This window comes from Sycon ciliatum, chromosome 2 (genome assembly GCF_964019385.1).
Source record: "Sycon ciliatum chromosome 2, ocSycCili1.1, whole genome shotgun sequence".
NCBI lineage: Eukaryota > Metazoa > Porifera > Calcarea > Leucosolenida > Sycettidae > Sycon > Sycon ciliatum.
In genome coordinates, this window is record NC_088644.1 from 26,076,687 (window position 1) to 26,098,979 (window position 22,293).

The window sequence follows — 22,293 nt, forward strand, 5'->3', positions numbered from 1 at the left end:
GATCGAGTGTTGTATATCTGGTACGACTCGTACCATGGTGTGCGCGGGATCGGGAGCAGATCAAACACGGATCACGATCCGTAGCTACGTAGATTCTTTGCTGCTGCTATGCAAGTCCCGTAGCTAGCTAGCTCTACGCGATACTCGTTTTTGGCATACATGCGGCTACGACAGAATGCGACTCGAGCTGAGTGCAGCTCTGCAGATCTGGCAGGCGAGCCTGACCCAGTGTCTGGCTTGGCTACATGACACAGCCTGCAAGTGCAAGTATTCAACTCGATCTTTGCGTTTGACAGAATCTTCTTCTTCGATACGAGATGATTTCGGAAATAGAAAGTGCACTTTACTGCCTGTGACATTGTTTCTTTTTTCTTTGAGTAGTTGAGTTTGATACATAGTCCGCGAGTCTATTGAGTGGATTTTTAGTGTTTCGCCCGCGAATGATGGAAAGGCTGGTGACATGAATTCACTACGCCGTTCATCCATCAACGCTCCCAAACCGCATCCTTCATCTGGTCCACCGGGATCTGGTATATTGAAGGTTGCTGTGCAAACTGAAGGCCAACAACCGCTGCTATATGAACTCGATCAAGTCAGTCAACACTGCATGAATGTGGAATAAATATTCGAGCCCCTAATCACTGAACCCAACTCTCTTTTCCCATACAGAAACAACCACTGCTGAACATTGTACGAGATGTTTGCTCAAAGTGAGTTGACAACTTTATCGTAATTGGTGCTTTCAGTTTGAAAGGATTATCTGACAACATCATGCGTGAAATGTTCATTCTTATCTTCTGAAGATGGTCCCTGGCAAATCCGGACAAGTATTGCCTTCAACATAGTGATACCAAGGAATTCATCACTGAAAAGGTACATTCATGTATTATTGATGGTGTGATGTTAGTACAGCACTCTTTTGAATTACCATACACATGTGGCTCAGCTTTTACACATGCACACCATCAACTGTTTTGCAATATCGTAGTTCATCAGACCATGGCTAGGGACACCACACTAGTGTTAACACTGTTTCGTATCATGTGCACATCGCACCGTGAAGTCCAGCGAGAGCGCCTCCCTGATTCATAGCCAGGGACGGGGCCCAGTGAGACTGAGGTGGTAGAGCATGTACGATGAACTGAAGTGTAACAAGGCTATAGCTTTACACCAGCTCACTGTTGCGCGGAGATCGCTACCGTTCGGAAGTGAAATGAGTAGAGCTGGACTGTAGCACACTCCACTGTGTGTATAATGAATGTGCTGTGCGACCTACAGTCAGGACTGGCTCAACTGACTACCTCTAAACTATGACCTGGAAGTGATACAGATGGAGGGGTGCTCTCCTGCCACTTCATGGTATTCACTTGCAATGGCATGTGCACAGCCAGGAGTTATCACCCACATACATACACCCGTGTGCCCTGTACAACACATGCACACATGCATGTTCACTCATACCAACCACACAAACACCGACATGCACAAACACACTCCAACACCCCCCCCCCCCCCCCACACACACACACATCACATACCATTTGACGCCCATCGCCAGAGGCGGTGATAGCGATGCCACATCAGGAGCCATAGCAGCTTGTGCTGGGATTGCACCATTCAGCAGCTTGCAAGGCTGAAGAATTGACTGCCACTATTCAGCCTGGTCTACACCACACAGCTATGAAGTGGCACACACACACACACATGCACATATGCACACATGCAGGCATGCACATACATGCATGTACACACATACCTGCACACACACATGCACATATGCACACATGCAGGCATGCACATACATGCATGTACACACACATACCTGCACACACACACACACATTCATATGCACACACACACATGCTCGCACACACACACACACGCTCGCACCTGTCCTGTCCTGTCCTGTAGAGCCACTACCACTAGGGTCACGTGGGCCCCGGAGGGGCAGCAGAGAGAGAAAGAGCACGCCACCCGATGGCGCTCCAGATGCGAGACTAGTCGGAACCGGCGAGAGCAGATACACATATGCGGGAACTTGTCCCGTTCTCTGGCCGTTGGTCGGTGGCAGTGTGTTGAACAGCGATGGCGGTTGCGTCCCTGGGTTGAGCGGAAACAACGATTGCAGGTGCCACAGTGAGCATTGCAGCACCTCCGAGCGGTAGTGTCACCGGTGACAACAGCAGCTGGTTCGGTCGGTACTGGGCACGATGTAGAAGCGGAGCAACGATTCACAGCCAAGCCTCCGCGGCTCCGGAACCAACGATGACACCGAGGGCACTGACATGCACCTCTCTGCTCCGAAACCGGCTTCTGCTGTTCAGCCGTGCACTTGTGCCTAGCGCGGTCACCCTGACGTGCGAAGTGCCGGGCGCATGTGAAACAAGTCACCGGTGCCGGTACGAGGGGATCCGGGGCGTCCGAGGTGTAAGCCAACCTCCAGTCTGGGCGAGAGTCACAGGCCACTCTGTACCAGTCCGCTTCAAGGTCTCGTGAGCGGAGGTCCTTTACAGCGCAGTCTTTCCACCGCCGGCGTGGGCCATGTGCCGGGCGACGAGATGGCAGGGTGCCGAACAGCAACTGTTTGGGCAATCGCACGTCATCCATGCGGGCGACATGGCCTAGCCACTCGAGGCGCCGATGCTGAACCTTTGTGACGATGGTTTCAGAGTCACCCCACCACTCAAGCAGCTGGTTGTTTGATATGTGGTCATCCCAGCAACGATGGCGTGTGATACCCAATATCGACCGCACACATCGCATGACACGCTCGCGCGCGCACACACACACACACACACACACACACACACACACACACACACATACATACACACACACACCAACACACGCCAACACACGCCAACACACTGCATTGTCCTGGCTTGTCAACAGTAGCTAGCTTTGTGAGTATTCACAGGCAGATACAGATTCAATTAACAAGGAGAGTGCAGTGCAATGAGCATTAGAGGTCAGGGTTTGAACAATATGAGGCCAGTGCTATGTTATATCTGCAAAGGAAATCTCCTTGAGAACCCTGAACCATCTGAGTTCTGACCCTGTGAACTGAGACCTCAGTCCTGTATGTCGCTATCGCTATGATATGAGCTGTGGATAGCATGGGGTCATGGTGCAGATATTTACTACTGTATACGGCATGAACAGCTGCTGCTATGTGGACACACTACCCAACAGAGCAGAACCATGTGATGTTACGGTGCAGTTGCAGCCTGAACTTGGAACGAAGCCCAATCTTGTCAGCTGCTTGCTTATTGCCAAAGCCGGAACTGCTTGTAGATGAAGTGTGACTGGTGAGCTTGCACGCTCAAGTCCTGCTGCTGGCTCAATGCACATCTACCCCAGCAGAGTCTTGCATGCCATGGATTGCCCAGCTCCGTTCATCACTTCCAGTGACACGTGTACCTGACTGTGTTCAATGCCGAGAAGCATGTCAAGAGCACATGAAGACCAAAGTGTGTAGCTTGAATGGATCGTTGTCACAACAAAATTCTTGAATTCCATCATTTCAGTGATGCAGTGGGTACAAGCAGGACTCAAGCAAGCCTCCGGCTGCACAATTCAAAATTCTATGCACTACTTTACTTCACACCACTTCTCTGCATCAGCTATGATTTATACCCGTGATAAGCACCGGTGTGCATGTACTCTTGACGTGATGTAGCTAATGGTGTGAACTGAAGCCAAGGCTGAAGCTGTAGCTGGGGTTGAGGTCAAGGCTTACATACGTGTACATGTAGATGCGATCTTGTAGCTCAGCCTGGGTGATATGTGGGTAGATCATACGTGTAGGTGCTGCACATTGGATTGTACCACAGCACTGCCTGTAACTTCCAAGGCTGGAGCACATGCTTTGAACTGTGCAAGATGAGTTTATCAAGTTTCCAGAACAGGTTGCACGTGAATTGCTCGCATCACCAGCCACAGGCAACCACCACCAAATGTTGCGGGACATAGTCCTTTTGTGTTTCTTCCTACACTAATTGCAAGCTCCTCATCGAGCCATTCTGCTTGTGTGTCTTGCATTCTTACTCAACAAACGCTGCATACTTGTTTGATGCTGTTCTCCCTAGACCCGCCATCAGTTGAAGAATGGAGCACTTCTGCGCGTCGCTGAACTGCCTGTGAGTCTACGGTGATAGTCGCTTAACAGCATTCCATTGAAGAACACTGTTCTGCCATGGCCTGCTCCTACTTGCGATGTAGATAGGGAGAGACTGAGGACTGAGTTAGAACTGTGCTGGAGACTCGTTACTTACTCTATGAAGTGATAATGCCGTTGCTGTGACTTGTCTTTGCAGAAACGCACAGTCACCGACATATGCAATGCACTTTTATCAAGGGACCCGCAGGAAATGGCCAGGACTCTGAGCACGCTACCTCAGACAATAGCGGTAAGAAGTCCTGAGGAGCCGACCCTCCTTGATTTGTTTCCACGGTTACCTTCCCTGCCATCTCTCAGAATTACAGGCGGAGATGTGTGGATCATGTGTGATGCTTCGTATTAGTGACGTGTTTTGCGATGTGTGTGTAAGATAAGATCCAAGAGTCATTTGTATGGAACTCCATTGTGGAAAACAATGATGCCACCTCTACCACCACCACCACCACCACCCCCACCACCCTGCTTTCAGCCATGAAAAAGACGCATTGAACAATCTCACACATTATTATAAGCAGTATGCTGCGTCCACAGCCTTTGCTGAATGGCTTAGGAGAGGGGAGAGAAAGCAGTGAGGCGCCCAACACCTAATATGTCACAATAACATGAAGAGAACCAACAAACCAATCTCGCACATAAAGGATGATATTCTTTAGGTCACCTCCAACTGTATCGCACTGTGTGTGTGTGTGTGTGTGTGTGTGTGTGTGTGTGCGCGCGTGCGTGCGTGCGTGTGTGGGTGGGTGTGGGTGGGTGGGTGTGTACATGCACAGGAGGAGGAGCGGGTTCAAGAGTTTGTCTCAAAGAGCGGTCTCAAGATTCTAGTTACACAGATATTGACATACCATGAGAAGTAAGTCATGCACTTGCTCACCATGATTTCAGTGACCAGCTATATATTATTGTTACATGTATGTTGTGTCGTTTGGCTTAGCACTTTTTTAAAAAGAAAGGGTTTGCTCCCCACACCGGAGCTCGCGCTATTCCGCCGACTTTACTTGACACTTGACTGACTCACGACTGCCATCCAGAGCACACGAGAAGTCCATCGAACCTTCGACTTGGCAAACCTGCAAGAAAGCACCGCTCCCTGCTCAATACACAGTGTTTCGGGGAATTCACCCCTCATCAGTTGAGCTTGAGTAGGCTGAGGAAGATTGTGCCTGAAGAGCACCACATATATAGTGCTCTCCAGGCACAAACTTACAGAGACGCTCCGTTTCCAGCGCGACAAACACCTCGTGAACACCAGATAGCAGCGCGAGTCAGTGTCGCTCCTGGACGGTGAGACAGACGTCGAGGACCCTCGGTCATTCGCAACGCTGTCACCTCCAAACCAACTAGTCGCAAGCCCGCGCTGGGCACAACAGTACGAAGTAGTGGTTGCGACTTCGGCGGTGATTTGCTCTGGATGGCAGTCTTGAGTCGGTCAAGTGTCAAGTAAAGTCGGCGGAATCGCGCGAGCTCCGGTGTGGGGAGCAAACCCTTTCTTACAAATCATCGCCGAAGTCGCAACCACTACTTCGTACTATATTAAAAGTAGCAATATTCTAGTTGACCCCATTCTGGTATATAGCCGCCGCTCTTACTTGCATGGCGAAAAGATATATCTGGTATTTACGACTTGTCCCTTTTGTTACTGCCCTGCTGAAGACAACCTGTGAATTTGCTCGCTATGTCAGGTGGTTTCATAACTGGAGTGCATGTGCCTGTAGAAGATAAATTTCTTTATCATCCAACGACTACTTGTCACACGGCTTGAAGTGCGAACTCACTTCCTGCAGAGCATAGTGTGGGTGGAAAGAGTTCAGTGGTCTTTTTGTGTGTTCTTGAATTTGCAGATTGGAAGATAGCCTTGCTGGACCAATTGCCTTCGCACGAAAACTGCTTGAAACGAACCGGTTATGGGAAGTAGCATCAGAACCGTTTATTATTTTGGTAAGTTTGTCTGGGTCTGTTGCCTGTGTTTGGCTGCATCCGCGCCTTGATCCCAGAGGGTGGTGGCGTTCCTGCGGATGCGGAAAACTCAGCCTGCAGCCGAGTCTCACGTGAACCGTGACTTTGTTTTGTCTGTGAGTCGCAGCATGCACCATTGGGCATGTCTGTTCACTGCAAAGTGCAGGCTAGCATTGATAGGGTGGGTCGTCCTTCTACAGCACAGCTTTTCTTTGACTACCAGTTCCAAAAGCGGGAGCATCGCACCTTGAAAACAAATTAAAGGCAAATGCACTGTAGTGTTTCCAGTCGTGCGCATATCTGGACTTCCCTGTCGTGTTTTGGAGGTGGGGTGGATGAGCGAATTCTGACCGCAGTTCATGCTACACGTGAATTGTACCGACACTGCATACTGTACAGTCAATCTGTGAACGGCAGAGAGTTCTGCACAATAATTGTGCGCTATATAGGGCCCTGTGTGACCCAAGAACACCCAAGTTCTTACACCGTATGACCTGCGTTGCACTCAGCCATGCAGTTTCCCTGGCAGTAAATCAAGGTGGGACACTCTGGCGGTGATGTAGTACCAAGAGTACATACCCCCCCCCCCCCCCCCCCCCAGAGTGTGCAACTCCCACATACCCTGCTGTCCCGACAGAATTTCAAGTTGACGTCATTATTTATGACGCAATGCTCCTTGCACCAATGATTTACAACATGTGTACGGGTGTCAACGCATCACACGTTTTTCTTTGCAATAATTTGTACAGGATCAATCGGCTTCGGTCAACCACAGGTTCCGGATTCGTCTGATAATCCGTGTACAGTGCGCATTGCATCATCAAAGTGACGTCAACTTGAAATTCTGTCGGGACAGCACCCATAGTGGAGTTGCACACTCTGGGGGGGGGGGGGGGGGGGGGGTATGTACTCTTGGTAGTACATGTAGTAGTAAATTACGGCATAATGATGTGATGTTGTCTTGATGCCGGCACTGCTTTTCCTGTGTGTCAATCTCCAGCTTTTAAGATTTGCGAATGCATCTCCGTATTGTAGCGAGGCTGCGTTTACTTTCCTTACGTCGGGGATACGGAATGCCAGGTAAGTTCTTCTTTTTCCAACACAAGTCAAGCTGAAGTCACATGTTGTAGTCCATGAGAAGAAAGAGTGTGCATGCGTATGGCTCTGCCTAGGTAGATGATGCCCCTTGTATTGCTTGACTGAACCCCCATAATGCTGTCCCGCTGCACGGATAGCTCCACTTCTTGTGCTTGTTGCTCCTAATGTTATGGAGAAATATTCTACTTGCAGGATTAGAATTTGGGTGTCATATCAATCGACTTGTATGTAACCCTCTTGTCATGATTTGTTGGCATATAGCCTTCCTGGGTGCCTTCAAAGGGGCATCTTGTGACCGATATGGTGAATTGCTCTCGATTAAGGATTGCAGCCTCTCCATATAAGGAGCCGGGCAAGCAAACCTGAAGCAATCTTAAAATTTTGCTGGAACCAAAATAGACTGATATGGATTTTGATCACTTACCTCCTTTCTTCGTCCGATGATGAAAGGAGGCTGAATCAATATTGGTGTATGACTCTTTATTCGTTCCAGCAAAGGTCTCAGATTGGTCTAAGATTGACCTAAGATATGGTCAAAGATTGTTCCTGCCCAACAGTCACTGAAACCTTCTTTTGCATTCTACTTTGATGTATTTCCACGTTTCCTGGTGGCCCCCATCATAACCAGTATGCAGTGCTACTAATCTTAGCATGTTCCGCTGCTTGCCCGGTTGTCTGTTTGTGCACACAGCCCATTATTCCTCGAGGCAGTGCTGATGAACGTCTCAATCAAGGGCATCACTGCAGTTTTTGGAAGGTATTGTCCTTATAGTGACTGATTTGAGAACTTCTATGTGCTTGGGGAGGCCAGGGATGATGACGCTTGGGGCTTTTCCAGGTGACAATGTCTGGGCACTAAAATCCAACGTCTTGAAGCACGTCACCTTGAATCAAGTCACCTTGTTCAAGCTCATGGCAGTACTTATTCTGGTAGCATGTGCAGGTAGTTTGTCAGTGTGATTGTCAGCCAGAATGTGCATGAAACGAGCTCTTGAGCTTTGTACAGGGAAACTTGCACAGAATTTCGCGAGTCGGGGTTGGATCGCAAACTTTTCATTTCAGACGATTGCAATCTTTACTGCTCGAGCCACAGTTTCGCATTGTGTTCTCCCTGAAAGTTTGAAAGTACCAGCGTTCGCCAAACTTTGTCCCATTTTTGAAAGTGTTTCTCCTGTCGGGTGTATGCTGTGATCATGTCCCCACGCCGATTCTCATTTCTTTCTGCCTTTTCTCTGCACAGCCACCCAGCATCGATTGACACGAAAGTTGCCGCCCTTAGGTTTCTCAACACTCTCCTTTCCAAAAGCGAACTGACGAAACGGTTTGAGCTGTTGCAGGAAGTACACAAGAAATATATGCCTGAGCTTATTTACAAGGTAGAGTGCTTTGTGACACGGGCGTGGTAGCATGCTGATTGCTCAGCCTAGTATTGAAGTGAAGTCATGGCCCTTTAAAAGTATTCCATGAAAGTACACCTAATTTTCCCCTTCTGTACTCACAGCCTTGCGTATGTAGCTCGGCCATTGATGCTAACATACAGCCATACCTTCAGAGTAATTTGCGTAATGTTGTTGATTACCAGTTACCGCACCGACGTACCCCACCTCTGTAGCCATAGTTCTATTGAGTTCAGAGCAGCCGTTTTGGCTTGGTTGTGCACTCAGATGCTGGTCACCATCCTTCCATATTTTCTCAGTGAGCATTTAGTTTGTCCTTTTGTGACTTTGGAGTTTTGCTTGGGAAGAGGTGGCTTACTACTAAGTTCTTTGCCTCTTCGAAGGTAGAATGGGTTAGTTCTGAAGGGCTTGGAATAGATCAAGTTTAAAGGGGATAAGCAGCAGCATTTGCCTTGGAATAGTCCCACGGAAGTACTTTCTCTGTGTATCAACGGCAGAATTGATGATGGCATCCCGTGAAGGAAGCCCATTTTTATTTGGCCGATCGAAGCAGAATTAATTATTGTCGTGTGCATATCAGCTTCATTGAAAATGGCAGGATTGACAACAGCCGTTATATTTTAAAAGACACGTCTACAAATCTCCATTAAGATGCTCCTCGAAAAGCTGACGACAACCTTATGGTTTTCCATGTGTGTTTCCTTTGGACAGAATATCATTACTAAAACGGGAATAACGGATGAGCTAGCTTTCCAGCTCACCACTTTCCAAACACTCTACTTATCTCTAGTGGGCAAGAAGCTGCATAGCCCGTATGACCGTGAAGACAAGGTAAGCAGTTCATGGTTTGATTGCTTGTACGTCCAAAAATGATTTGCACATGAATTAGCTGCAGTAGAGTCTGCACACCCTGAACATGTTTTTCACCGGAGTACATGTCATTTTAATGCACACTGTGGAAAGCTGTATCCAAGAGAGAAATCACGTCCATTGCTTTCAACAACAGGGTGCTTTTTGTGGGCATGTACCACTGCTTTGTCTCTTCATTGCTGTCACTGAAGAGTTTTCTCTCCTCGGCTGTGCATGCAGTCTCATCAGTCGCTCCTCCTCAGCTTCATGATGGCCTGCCAAGCATCGATGGGACGCATTCGACCGGTTGGTATCAGCTCACTGTCGTCGCCATCAGCAGTATCAGTCGAGTTCCCGGATGTCGACACGAGTCGGATGGGATTAATGGTGAGAGCTGACTCTGCTGGCTTGCAATGTGTACTGGTATACATGCTATCATGGTGGAGCTTGCGTGATGACATCGTTCTGAGCATTGGACAGTTCCCGGGTGCTTAGGGATGAGTTCAGTCCGTTATACGCTGGATAAGGAATTTTAATCCCTTGCCCATTTAAAAGTGTAGTGTCAAAGTGCCAGTGTGCAATCATCTAGGGCCGTGTTAGTATACCTCTGTCTCCTTGCACAAAAGCGACTACAGTCACGTATGCCTATGAGCTGCTCAGCACCTGCTTAGTATGTTACATAGTGTAGCTAGCTGTGTGCAGATTGAGTAATGTAACTTATACCATCTTGCTTATGCCAATAGCTGTGACCTATACTAGTTCCTGGGCAGTAACTACATATGTAGCGTTTAGTCCGGGGCACTGGAAATGAGAATGGAGGTTACCTCATTGCATGATTTTCTGATGTGCGGTGTTCCCACTGCAGAAAAGCGAACCATCCGACGAGTTCCAGGAGGTGCCTGGTGGCTTATTGGCATTGGAATGCCTGTCACATTTTACAATGAATTGGTCAGAGGAGTGCGATCAGGTAAGCGAACTATCCTTAGCATATCCTGAACCTGTTGCCACCCCACCCTTGCTTATCCCGCTCTGTAAGACCATGTAAAATAATATTATATTGATTGGTTATCGTCAGATTTTCCCGAGAAATCGGGGCGGACGGGAGGTTTTTAATTTATTTTTTATTATGCATATATGGCTGTACAGCTATAGGGAAGGTGTTCGCAACCCCAGACATGCCTTTTTCTTCGCTTTTCTTTTTGAAGCCATTTTGGCGCAGAGTGAGATAAATCCATGTGATGCAGATGAATCGTCAGCCATGAATAATATAATTAACGTCTTGCAAGACAATTTTGAGGATTCTAATAATGAAAAGTGCAACAATCAACGTTACGTAGAAAAACGAAGAAAATCAGGCAGCTGATGATCAGTTTCACTTTTCAAGCCCATAGCAACTAAGTTTTGGTTCAGTCTGTGGACTTGACCTTCGAAAATCTACGGCCATGCTGATCAGAGGCTGTAGACCGCAGTACATACAGTACATTTACCAGTACTAATAAATAAAATAAATCGGCCGGGAGGGTGAAAATTTGGGGCGGGCGCGGACGATAAACAATCTATTTTTTTACTTGGCCTAATAGCTTTGCTATTTTCACGGCAACCCTGTACTTGTAGTCAAACTGAATTGTACCGTATTTGACCAGTTATAAGTCGACCTTTCATGACCTAAAACCAACTAAAACGTAGTCGACTTTCATTCAACCGGGAAATCGAGTTCCCAAGTATGGGGTTGACTTCTAGCCGGTAAAATACAGTACTCAAAATAACCCTGTTCATGACTTTGTAGACTTGGTGATTTTGTTTTTATAGTGCTGGGCCTGCTGGCACAAGCGGGGTCCTTCTGAGTGCTTCCTTTTCAAAATTGTGTGTCGTTTTCAGGATCCGCTCTCCACATATCAAGTCTGAACTACTTTTGCTTGTGGCCCCTTCTGGTACTCATTTGACTTTATTGCCTGCTCTCCGGCTGTATGTGCGTGTGTGCATGCATGTGTGTCTGTGTGTGTGCGTGTGCATGCGTGCATGGGCGGGTGGATACTCGCTGGACTATTCTTGCCTTTCTGCCTCCACAGCATTTTGTGAGCAATTTGTCGCGTACCTCTAGTCAGCAGTGCCCATTCGTCCGAGGTGGCTTTGCTGTGGTGAGGATAGTTGCTGACATCCTTGGCGTAATGAGAAAATGTAAGTGTGCTCAATATGTGAGATCAACCCATTGAGGGAATCTTCTATACCCTCCCATCCCATTATTGAGGAGTGATTACTGGCTTTTGCCTTGTTCATCCAGCTTGGCCTTCAACATCCTCACACTTTTAAAAGCACTGTGTAACTGGACATACGATATGACCAAAATAAATGTGGGTCACCAAGATGTAACCGGTTTTGGCACATGCCTAATCAAGCACATGTCCAGCAGTATCGGTACAACCAAGAGTCCATAACCCCCAGAGTGTGCAACGCGCGATAGGGTCTTGTCACGACTCGTTTTCAACATTACGTCATTTTCATGTAGCGAATGTCGCGGCCTGCACGCGCAGCTACATGAAAATGACGTAATGTTGAAAACGAGTCGTGACAGACATTTATGTGGCGTTGCACACTCTGGGGGTTATGGACTCTTGGTACAACCCCAAACATTGATATAAAAGCACTGACGCCGTCTTAGTAATGTCTGTAGTTCTTGCCACCGTGGCTAGTAGTTCGGTTCTATTTAGCTCACACTTGTAGTTGACTAGCTCCTGAAGTGGCTTTCCACTTTGCTATGTTAAAAAAAGATGGTTGTTTTAGATAATAGAGAGGTTTCGCTCTACGGAATTACGTATGAAAATAACGTAGGAACTGCACGTAATTTTCATACGTAAAAATCAGAGCTGTTGGGTTTCGCTCTACGTGATTTCTCCACGACTGCTAAACATGCGTTGTTGCTTTGGAGACGCTTTGGCTGCATGCGCCCACAGCATGCACCACGAACCGAAACCGCGTTTTCCATCCTATTTGTGTGTACCTTGTGTTTCGCGCGGCTTGCACTTTGCCATGGATAAATCCTGAAAAATGCGAAAAAAATATTTCAAAAGTTCTACGGAGGACCCAACGTAGGAAAGAGCTTTCCTACGGAAATCCGTAGAGAGATTTACGTATGAAAGTTGCCCTTGCTCCCCGGCGCGTACGACATACGGATTTTCACACGTAATTACGTAGAGCGAAACCTCCCTAATACTGGTAATGACCTTCGTTAACTTGCCACCATCTCTTCAAAACATTCATGGATATGAACATGATGGCCCATGTCTGATCACTGTGCTTGTTTCCAACTCTCTCTTTTCTCTTTTTCAGCTCCGGGACCCGACTCGCATTTCTTAAAGATTTTCTTCTCGACGAGATCCTGCTTTGAGGACGTATTCTCATTGGCCATGCAGGTCTTCAACAAAACCTGGAGAGAAATGGGAGCGTTAACAGTGGATGTGGACAAGGTAGGAGACTAAGCAGAAACCTCTGACATAAGGGCCAAACAATGGCCCCGTGAATGCACATGTATCTACACGAGAAACCCTTACTTGTCCCCTCTTAGCTTTTCAATTTTCAGTGGAAACATAATATGGCCCAGTATCAGCGAGAATCGACCTTCGGGTGAAAATCATTTTTTTCAGAATAAGTCATTTTCTGCAACGGCAAAAAACTCTTGCTTCGCGCTCTGCACATTCAAACAAAAAATTAGTTCATCGCAACAATGAATGCTTTTGATCGTCCTAGTAGAAGGAGAGTTCGTTCACGATAGCCAGCTAGCTGCCGTCCGGCTCTGCCAGAAGTCATTGGATTCCTTAGGCAGGAATCGTCGCGTCTGATAGAGAACAACGACAGTTTCCAGAAGATGTTTTTGTCGACGCGCAATTCCTATTTAGCGACCAGAATTTCAACTTGATTTAGGCGCACCGCCAAAGGAGCTCTCTGCTGGCAAAAGTACTTTCTGACATCTGAAAACCCTTGTAGGGCCCTTCTGAATTTAGAACAGCTCTGCTCAGGAGAAATACTCAACGAGGAGAAACTAGTGAGGCGACGGCAACAGAGGTAGACGAACTGAAATGTCCTGGATCAACTCGAGTCAGGACGAAAGAGCGCTGCCGCTAGTGACATGATCTGAAATTTCCCAGGCTCCCACGCTGGACTCCGTGGTGAACACCAAACCCCTTGGACGGGGCAAGACGCCAAGAGCTGAACATTGATTGATGAGCTACGAACTCTCTGCGCTCAGTGCTGGAATCATGGCGCACTGACGCGCATGCAGCCAGTTCCCACAGAGCTCAAATTTCACAGAGGTGCAGCAGTGATGGACTACCTCTAAATCGTGTATGAGATGAAGTGTAGGGTGTTAGAATGTTGTGCCTGTGTCGTATTCCCTGTGGGATGCACAGACTGGGAATCCAGGTGTAGTTGTAGCCACCCTCCCTCCTGTTCTGCACTTCTGTGGATTTTCAGCAGAGACTTGGGATGGCGTTCAAACAGTTTTCATTGGTATGCAGATATGAGGATCAAGGCCATCCATGCTCTATGCCAGAGGTTGCCCAAGACTCGCAAGAGTTGTTTTACAACAAAAACTGGATGGATGATTTATTACACTGTCTATTTTTATTTATTTCACTGTAACACATAGTATTCCGATGTGGAAAACACTGTGATAAATTGTTGTATTTCCTGATATGTACCTATGCTTGTTTGAGTAGCTTCTGGGTCATCAATATTGCTTTGTTTGGTCTAATACTTTTCCATGTGATCACTAGATACCTATAGATGACAACAGCAGAAAAAAGTCATTTTGTGAAAAATCACCCTAAGGTCCATTTTCGCAGATACTGGGCCATATAATCACGAAACTGGTATGATGCAAATTCGAATGTCCGCATGTAGTTAGTTCTATGCCCAGGCGACTAGAAATGCTGAAGCATTCATGTATGCACATGCACCTTTTTTTCAGTCTTCTCCATCTCTGACTGCAGCATGTGGTGCTATCAGCTTTCGTTCCCAATTTATTCGGGAACTCATTCAGTTGTGGATATTTCAGGGACTACTTCCTCAGACGTGGACCACATTGCTTGCAATTGTCCAGAAACTGCACGTCTGAAGATTTTTCGGGCAGGCTTTCACTTCATCGTGCTCTATATGTAGAAGACGTACAAGCGACCAGCGGCTGTTGTCCGCCTGCCTATCCGAATGTGGTGTATGACTTACACATCCACCTGTTGAAGTTTGCTGTTTGTTGTAACTAGTCACATGTCTGCCAGTTTGACTCAACTGCCCGTTTGTTGTTGTGTGTGTGTGTGTGTGCGCGCGCGCGCGTGCGTGCGTGTGTGCGTATGTGTGCTATCCTGTGAATAGGTTGCGACTGTAGTCAAGAAGCATGTGTCACTCGTCCTCATGACTAACAATGCGGACTGGACGGCTTTCAAGGTACTGCACAGTCATTCTTGTTTATATAGCCCGGCGGGAGAGAATACTCTAATTTCAGAAATTTTAGGTGCTCAATATTTTCGGTATGAGGGCAAAAGGCCAGGTTAGGGGAACAGAATTTTTAGGTTCAGAGAAGCAGTTTCCTATTCGATTATGTGTGTTAGTGTTTGTTCGGTTAATGGAAATTTTAGCCAGTAAATTTAGGTATGAAACAGATGCACCGAAAGTACCGAAAATAAAAATACACCAAAAATGCGACGTGGAGACAATAACCTTAATAATGCAATGAATATAACTAAATGCGCACTCATATCACAACCATGGGGACAAATAATGTATTCCAGAACGTTTTCTTGTCACAATTATCAATGGAATTCGTGACTAAAGAGAATGATGAAACTACAATAGGATTTATACACTTGGAGTGAAGCAACGAGGATACAAGAATAGTAAGAAAAATAGCACAAACTTGGGAAATTTTTTGCACAGGTAATAAAAACTATACAGGTGAGAAATGATAGTAAATTCAGCAAGTGCAGTGTGACAATGGACATGCATGTGCAAGTGTGTGTGTTTCTCACCTGTATAGTTTTTATTGCCTGTGCAAAAAAATTCCCAAGTTTGTGCTATTTTTCTTACTATTCTTGTATCCTCGTTGCTTCACTCCAAGTGTATAAATCCTATTGTAGTTTCATCATTCTCTTTAGTCACGAATTCGATTGATAATTGTGACGAGAAAACGTTCTGGAATACATTATTCGTCCCCATGGTTGTGATATGAGTGCGCATTTAGTTATATTCATTGCATTACTGCAAGTTTTGCGTAGCTAAAGTATGTTAACGCGGTGACGTAATGTTTTCACTGTATGCTGATGTCTATCACGCGCGTGTTCGCGCCAGCTCACGGATGCGCCGTTGTGCGCATGCGCAAACTCTCCCAGCAGCTCGCTTTGCATACGTACACCCTTCAGCAGCCTTCGTGCCTGGCTCTCTTTGTTAGTTGCATTGGCTCGCATGACTCTTGCTCCGTGTTTTCACCCACCCACCCACACCGACTTCATTGTGTTACAATTCTCATTCTGTAGCACCCCGCTTATACTACTAACCTCATTTGTCTTCCAAACTCACTCTGCTAAACAAAAACAAGCAGGGATTGGGCACTGAACTCTCAGTAGCTGGCAGCATTCTCTCTACTCTCCCGAATCACTCTATTCGGTTACTGCCCTTGGCAGGTCAGCCGCCATTTCGGTCTCACTCTCGGTCCCCGCCTCTGTCGGGTCGGCCGCCTCCATGGTTACACACTGCCAGCTCCTTCGCCCAGTTACCCTGTGGTGCCAACCAACTACTGCTGTGTCTGTGTGTGGGTCGTGTATGCCTCCGCGTACGGAGCATGCGTTAAACCAAAAATGTGTGAAATTACAGTAATTGTCTCGGCTTTGCCAGGTTCTTTTGGCGTGCAGTGACTCCTGCCTTTCATTCTTTGTTTTTGATACGTCTTCGTTGCATATACATCATACGTGTACCACAATCTCGTCAATTTTGGAGCATGGTCTTATATTCAAGAACGCACTGCTTTTGGTCCTTTCTCAGGTGCATTTTGTTCTCACATTTGGGTACTGGATGTTTTATGTCAGCGTTCATGTCAGATGTTTCATGTAATATCTTGTGAAACGTGACCGTGAGGCACATTGTACATTTGCTATGTGCTGAATGCTGCATAAACTTTGCCTAGAAGCTTACTGTGATGTTGTGAGTATTTCATTCATTTATATGAACGCAACTGTCCTTGTACGCAGAGGTAGTCTTAGGTTTGAAAATGGTCTTCTGTGAGCAAGATTCCAGTAATCAATACAAGTATAGGTCTACTCTCCATATAACGTAATCTCTGGGACCACGCAAAAATTATGTTATATCGAGAGTTATGTTATGTAGAAAACCGTGTGTGAAATACAAGATGTACCTCAAAATTAAGGGTATAACAAGGCGGGTTCAACCGCGCAAACATATACACACTGTACCACCATCTACATCAGGTACGATCAATGCCGCAGAATATATGCACAAAAGGACTAAACTGCTGGCTAGCTACGGCTACAGCTTGATTGTACCGCGCACGTGAATCTACATTATGTAGGACTAAACTGCCTAGCTACAGCTACCGCTTGATCGTACCATGCACGTGAATTTACGTTGTATCGAGAGTGCGCACGTCGGGGACCGCGCCATAGGGTGTGTTATGTAGGATTATGTTGTGTAGAAACAAAAGTTGTACAGTATGCGAGTGATGCTGTTTTGGCGCGGGATTTGATTTTTTTACGTACTAACGAGGTTCATGTACAAGTGAGAGTTGTTATATCGAGAGCAAACCTGTACTAACCACTGCATGCGTGACGTGTTTGCTTCACTGCTGCTTTCAGGCTGGCCTCTGGGAAATGAACTACACCAAGATCTCCAGCGTCATCGAGGACGAGAAGAGTCGGGTGGACGACACGACGTCTCAGTCCGCTCCGGCCAAGGAGCTATCGGCGCGAATCTCTCCGGAGATCATGGAACTGGTGAAGACGCAGCGCCTCAACACACTGGTAGCCGGCGACTTCTTCCCCAACTGGAAGGAGAAGGAGAAAGGCCGACAAAAGAGCACAGTGTGCTGTCGCCTGCACTCCAATCGCATGGTACTGCACTGGGCCGAGTGTGAACTTACCAACGTCACACCAGTGCCCTATGAGCAGCTCACCAACAAAAGTATGTACTGCTGCATACCTGACAACCATCTCGATTTGGCCGGGGACCATCCTCATATCAAGGGTGGTAATATGCACCCAAACGTGTATTTGTCGTATGCCACACAGCTACATTTGTACACATTTTCATAGCTAGGTATGTCAAGGTCCCCATCTCAGGTTTGCAAAGGTTGGCAGGTAATATATGTGTCTGTCAACCATCAACACAGGTCAATACCGTGCTGTGTATAATCATCCATGACACGTGCTTGTGCTTTAAAATAGATGCCAGTGTTTATACTGAGCGTAAATCAGCTTATCACTGCATGTGGGTTGTATGTGAGGACAAAGGAAAGGCACCATGTCGTCCGAATGTGCAAACCAGTGAATACATGCGCTTGCACGCATGCACACACACATGTACTCACATACATACCGGTATACACACACACACACACACACACACACACACACACACACACACACACACGCGCGCGCGCGCGCGCGCGCACTACGTTGACATCAGCAGAGAGTGTAGCCGGACAGGTGACTGCATACGTCCTTTTTTTTAAGGTTTTGAAATTATTTTGACGTACATGTGCTTTTCCTTGCAGTTCAAATCTCCGAAGTAAGAGAGCTCGTTATCGGCAAGGATTGTCCACATGTCAAGTCATCCAGCAAGAAACCAGTGAGTATGCGTGTTGCAGTCGTCATGGCAACCATGGAACATTGATCTTCTGTACAACCTGTGGGACAAAATGGGTGTTGCATTGTTTTAGACCTGCAGAGCACACATTTCGTCCAGGAAATGTGAATGGATGGCATCGCATGACGATTGACTTTGGGTTTCTATTCTAGTGCAGATGATGACATTATTATTGTGTGTGTGTGTGTGTGTGTGTGTGTGTGTGTGTGTGTGTGTGTGTGTGTGTGTGTGTGTGTGTGTCTGTGTGTGTGTCTGTGTGCCGTGTGTGTGTGCCGTGTGCCGTGTGTGTGTGTGTGTGTGTGTGTGTGTGTATGCATGTGTGTGTGTATGTGTATGTGTACCTGTGTACCTGTGTTGCTTGCATGGTGGTGTGCAGGGCACGTGGAGTAACTTTGCATTTGCACTGATGTACAACAACGATGACCACATCGGCTTCCTGGTTGAAGATGAGCGGACGGTACGTATTAGACGTACATGCTCACCGTTGCATGGTTGTTGTGCTGCATACTTTGCTGTATACTTATGTACAGTTGTCTTTGAAGCTGATGGCATAGGTGGGCATGCAATGTATTTCAAACTTTGAACGCGTTTAAACTTAAAAGGGAATACCGAATACTGATATCTGACAGAAGTGCACTTTTCGAAAGATATAGCCTTTGGATCCGATTCAGTGATCCAAAGAGGCTGCAATGCATTTCTCCCCACCCGAACAGGCTCCGAAATCGGTCATTTCTCACTCAAAGTGTGGGTCTGTCTTTGTTTGTTCTTGTGCTGTTGTGATTGTGTGTGCTCTCCAGTTTGCCAGCTGGGTAGATGGCTTACGTGTTCTGCTCAAACAACCAGTGAGTACAATGTCATGTACTGCTTTGCTTTTTCCTCACACCAGTCTGAACTTCGCTTGGCTGTAGTGCATGGATAACTCACAAGCTCAAAGGTGACACATATAGCAAAGTGCAGCTGAAAGTGGGTCACAGGGTACCGCATTTTCTGGAGTATAAGCCGCACTTTGAACAATCAAAATTCACCCAAAAGGGTGGTGCGGCTGTGTGCTCTGCAGATCTTAGTCACTCGTGAGGTTCACGACACCCAGGGTGTCAACCAATATACTGAATATAGTCTACTTGACTGTCAAACAGATAAGAGGCTCATTTGTTTCGTTGCTCACTCGCAAGTGCACAAGTAGCACGGGTTTCAAGGTGGACGATCGAAAGATACGTTTTCTACACATTCTTGGGTTTTTATATGATTTGAGTATACAGTATAAGAACAGTAAAATGTTGCGGCATTTCGTTTTGCTTTTTCTAGCTTGGTCGTTTGAACTATACCCTAACCAAGTGTGTATGCATGTGCACTGCCACTGTGTCTGTGTGTGTCTGTGCATCAGATGAATGAGCCATCATCGCTGGCCGACATTGAAATGATGCTGGAGATGGAACTGAAAGTACGACTCCTCAACGTTGAGAATATCAAGCTTCCCGACCAGCCACCAAAGATCCCACCAGAACCAGCAGACTTTGAATTCTACTATCAAGCCGAGGAAGACTTTCCTCCGTAGCCTAGCGTTTTATTGTGTGTGTGCTTCACTCCGGTTGTGCCTTTACTTCCGGAGCACCATTTATATGTTCGAGTCCTGGTACTCTCTACAATCATACATGGCTGATTGTACATGGTCGTGGTAAAGCAAAGACCAGGGAGTCGTAAAATACGACTCCCTGGCAAAGACGTGCCTGTATGCCGTGCCTGTATGCCGTGCCTGTATGCCGTGCCATGACAACTGAACAATCATACAGACTGACTGTGAAGGTGATACAGCCATACTAGTCTGTAGTGTAGCTGTGGCTATGACCATGATGACCATGATGACAAGTAGAGTCTACCTGGTCTACCAAGGCAACCCGCAAGGTTCCCTCTCTGCTTTGAACTGTAAACAGCTCTTTTTTCTGAAGTAACTGCATGTGTGTTTCTGAACATTCAAGCGATGCCGACGCGGATCCCGCGAATATTATTATCATTTATTTACTAGTCAAGATTTATTTATTAACTGCATGCATTGTAATTATTTTAGTTTGATTACTGACTATACCTGCGCAATGCTGGCTGCGCGGCGCCGATGCAGCCTTTTTTTTGATTGTTCAATTATTATTAATTTTGTTCTGAAGGCAGGAGCTGAAGCGACGACACGGACAGATAAGTGGTGCTCACTGGTGGAGTGATTGCCAGCATCCTATGAATTGATAGGAATAGGATGCCGCGATGAACGTTATGTGCGTCATGCAGTATGAGCTCTGAGGTTTCTGCTTCTGCGTCCGGGTGAGAGCTTTTTTGAATGAGCAGCGGCTAGCGTTTTCTCGCAGCATTCTTTGAGATCGAGAAAGCTTGGCTTTGTACAAATTGTAGACAACACCCGATATCTCGAGAGTGCCAATACCTTTCGTGAAGGCTCGCTGTGCGGACACGATGGCTCAGGATTCACGCTACAGATTTCTGGCCGACAGTCAGCGAGCACAGAAAAACAGGCAGCTTCAAGGAAGCGGCAAGCGACTGGGTGGCAAGAAGACAGCTGCTGCAGCGGAATCCTTTCCAGAGGGCCGCCGCATTGAAGGAGAGGCCTTCGGAAGGCTGGCACCGCAGCATCCCGGTGAATCGATAGATTTAGGACTCAAGGTAGGAGAACGCTACGTAGGAAGTACAGTGCTGGCAACTGAAATCCGACCCCCTGAGCGGTGCGCTCACATCGCAAAGACCCGACACGAGATGTCAAAACTACGAAACAGAGACCGGTAGAAGTGAACCCACCGCTCAGGGGGTCGGATTTCAGTTGCCAGCACTGTACAGTCCATTTCAAAACTAGACGCGTACCTAGGCAAAAACCGTTATGCCAGCATCTATACCACATAAAATCTGTGATCACTTTGTGCATAATTTTTCCCAAATTGGGCGTCTGTTATCCAATCGTTTAGAAACTATAATATTATGAGAGTACAGGTCGTCCCTCGTTAATACATAATCTCTGGGACTTGACAAATGTTATGTATTAACGGGGTTTATGTACTAAACGAAAGTGTACATAACTTGCTTGTATACCAGAATTTTCTCACTTTTTTCAACTTTTCCGAGTGTTTCTTGCTGCCATGACTAGGGAGCGAGATATTCTTGATTCCCTCGATATAACATAAAAATTATGTTATAACGGTCACAGTCAGCGAAGATTCTACAGTTTACATGATACATGCCCAGCGGCGCCTGTACAGTCACTCGAAAAAACAAGAGCTTTGTCGGTTTGTGATGTGCGCTCTGATTTCTGAGCTAATTGCGTCCACAAGTAGAAACTAGAACACGATGTGCGTCCACTGGAAGGCCAAAAGACCAACAAATTATGTACTATTGAGGTAGGTGGCATGCGGGTACGGAGAAATGTTATGTACTAACGGGGTTTATGTACTAACGAATTATGTACTAACCGACAAAATTTGTATGGAAGTGACCGCGTTTCGTCCGGGACTTGAGATTTCTTATGTACTAACGGGGTTTATGTACTAACCGGACTCGTATTAACGGGGGACGACCTGTAATTGTGGAGCGGACCTGAGCAATATTCCGAAAACTATTCTCAAAAAGCTCCAGCCAAATTTGAAATTATTTCAAAAACCCTACGCGTCTATAGTTTTGAAATGGACTGTAGTTCGTGTAATGTCTCATAGACCCAATGCAGGCATACCTGCCAAGTATCCAGATTTTGTCGGGATTATCCCGCGATCCCGAAATTCACTGTACAAGAAACAAGCTACTTGGAGCACTTCAAATGAGTTGTCACAGGCCAGTAGTTGTCCTTATCGATTCTGGGCCGCCATAGCCTGCAGTACAGTGGATCTACTAGTAGTAGTGCTCCTTCCATGAACAGTCCTTTTTGAGTCTTGAACATGCGTAAGTGTGATCCGATGATCACCATCCATT

At 46.7% G+C, this 22,293-nt stretch overlaps 2 protein-coding genes across 3 annotated transcripts in view; both read left to right on the forward strand.

Moving 5' to 3' along the window:
- The first annotated feature begins 258 nt into the window (after window positions 1–258).
- On the forward strand, window positions 259–20,465 carry LOC135809393 (engulfment and cell motility protein 1-like). The gene is made up of 21 exons (XM_065322733.1): window positions 259–592; window positions 670–710; window positions 804–873; window positions 4,089–4,139; window positions 4,317–4,409; window positions 4,951–5,030; window positions 6,019–6,115; window positions 7,134–7,213; window positions 7,923–7,988; window positions 8,472–8,607; window positions 9,340–9,459; window positions 9,718–9,864; window positions 10,343–10,444; window positions 11,547–11,655; window positions 12,805–12,941; window positions 14,842–14,913; window positions 17,331–17,655; window positions 18,248–18,321; window positions 18,716–18,796; window positions 19,137–19,181; window positions 19,724–20,465. The coding sequence occupies exons 1-21, from the start codon at window positions 461–463 to the stop codon at window positions 19,892–19,894; spliced, it is 2,229 nt and encodes a 742-aa protein (XP_065178805.1). The 5' UTR covers window positions 259–460; the 3' UTR covers window positions 19,895–20,465.
- Window positions 20,466–20,644: 179 nt separating this feature from the next.
- Window positions 20,645–22,293, forward strand: part of LOC135809394 (ninein-like) — a 23,578-nt gene continuing 21,929 nt past the window's right edge. For both annotated transcript variants that reach the window (XR_010552189.1, XM_065322734.1), the window contains exon 1: window positions 20,645–21,003. Coding sequence is in view for 1 of the 2 variants with exons in the window: in XM_065322734.1 (XP_065178806.1) it covers window positions 20,797–21,003 (207 nt within the window). In the remaining variant the exon portion in view is untranslated. The remainder of the gene's footprint in view (window positions 21,004–22,293) is intronic.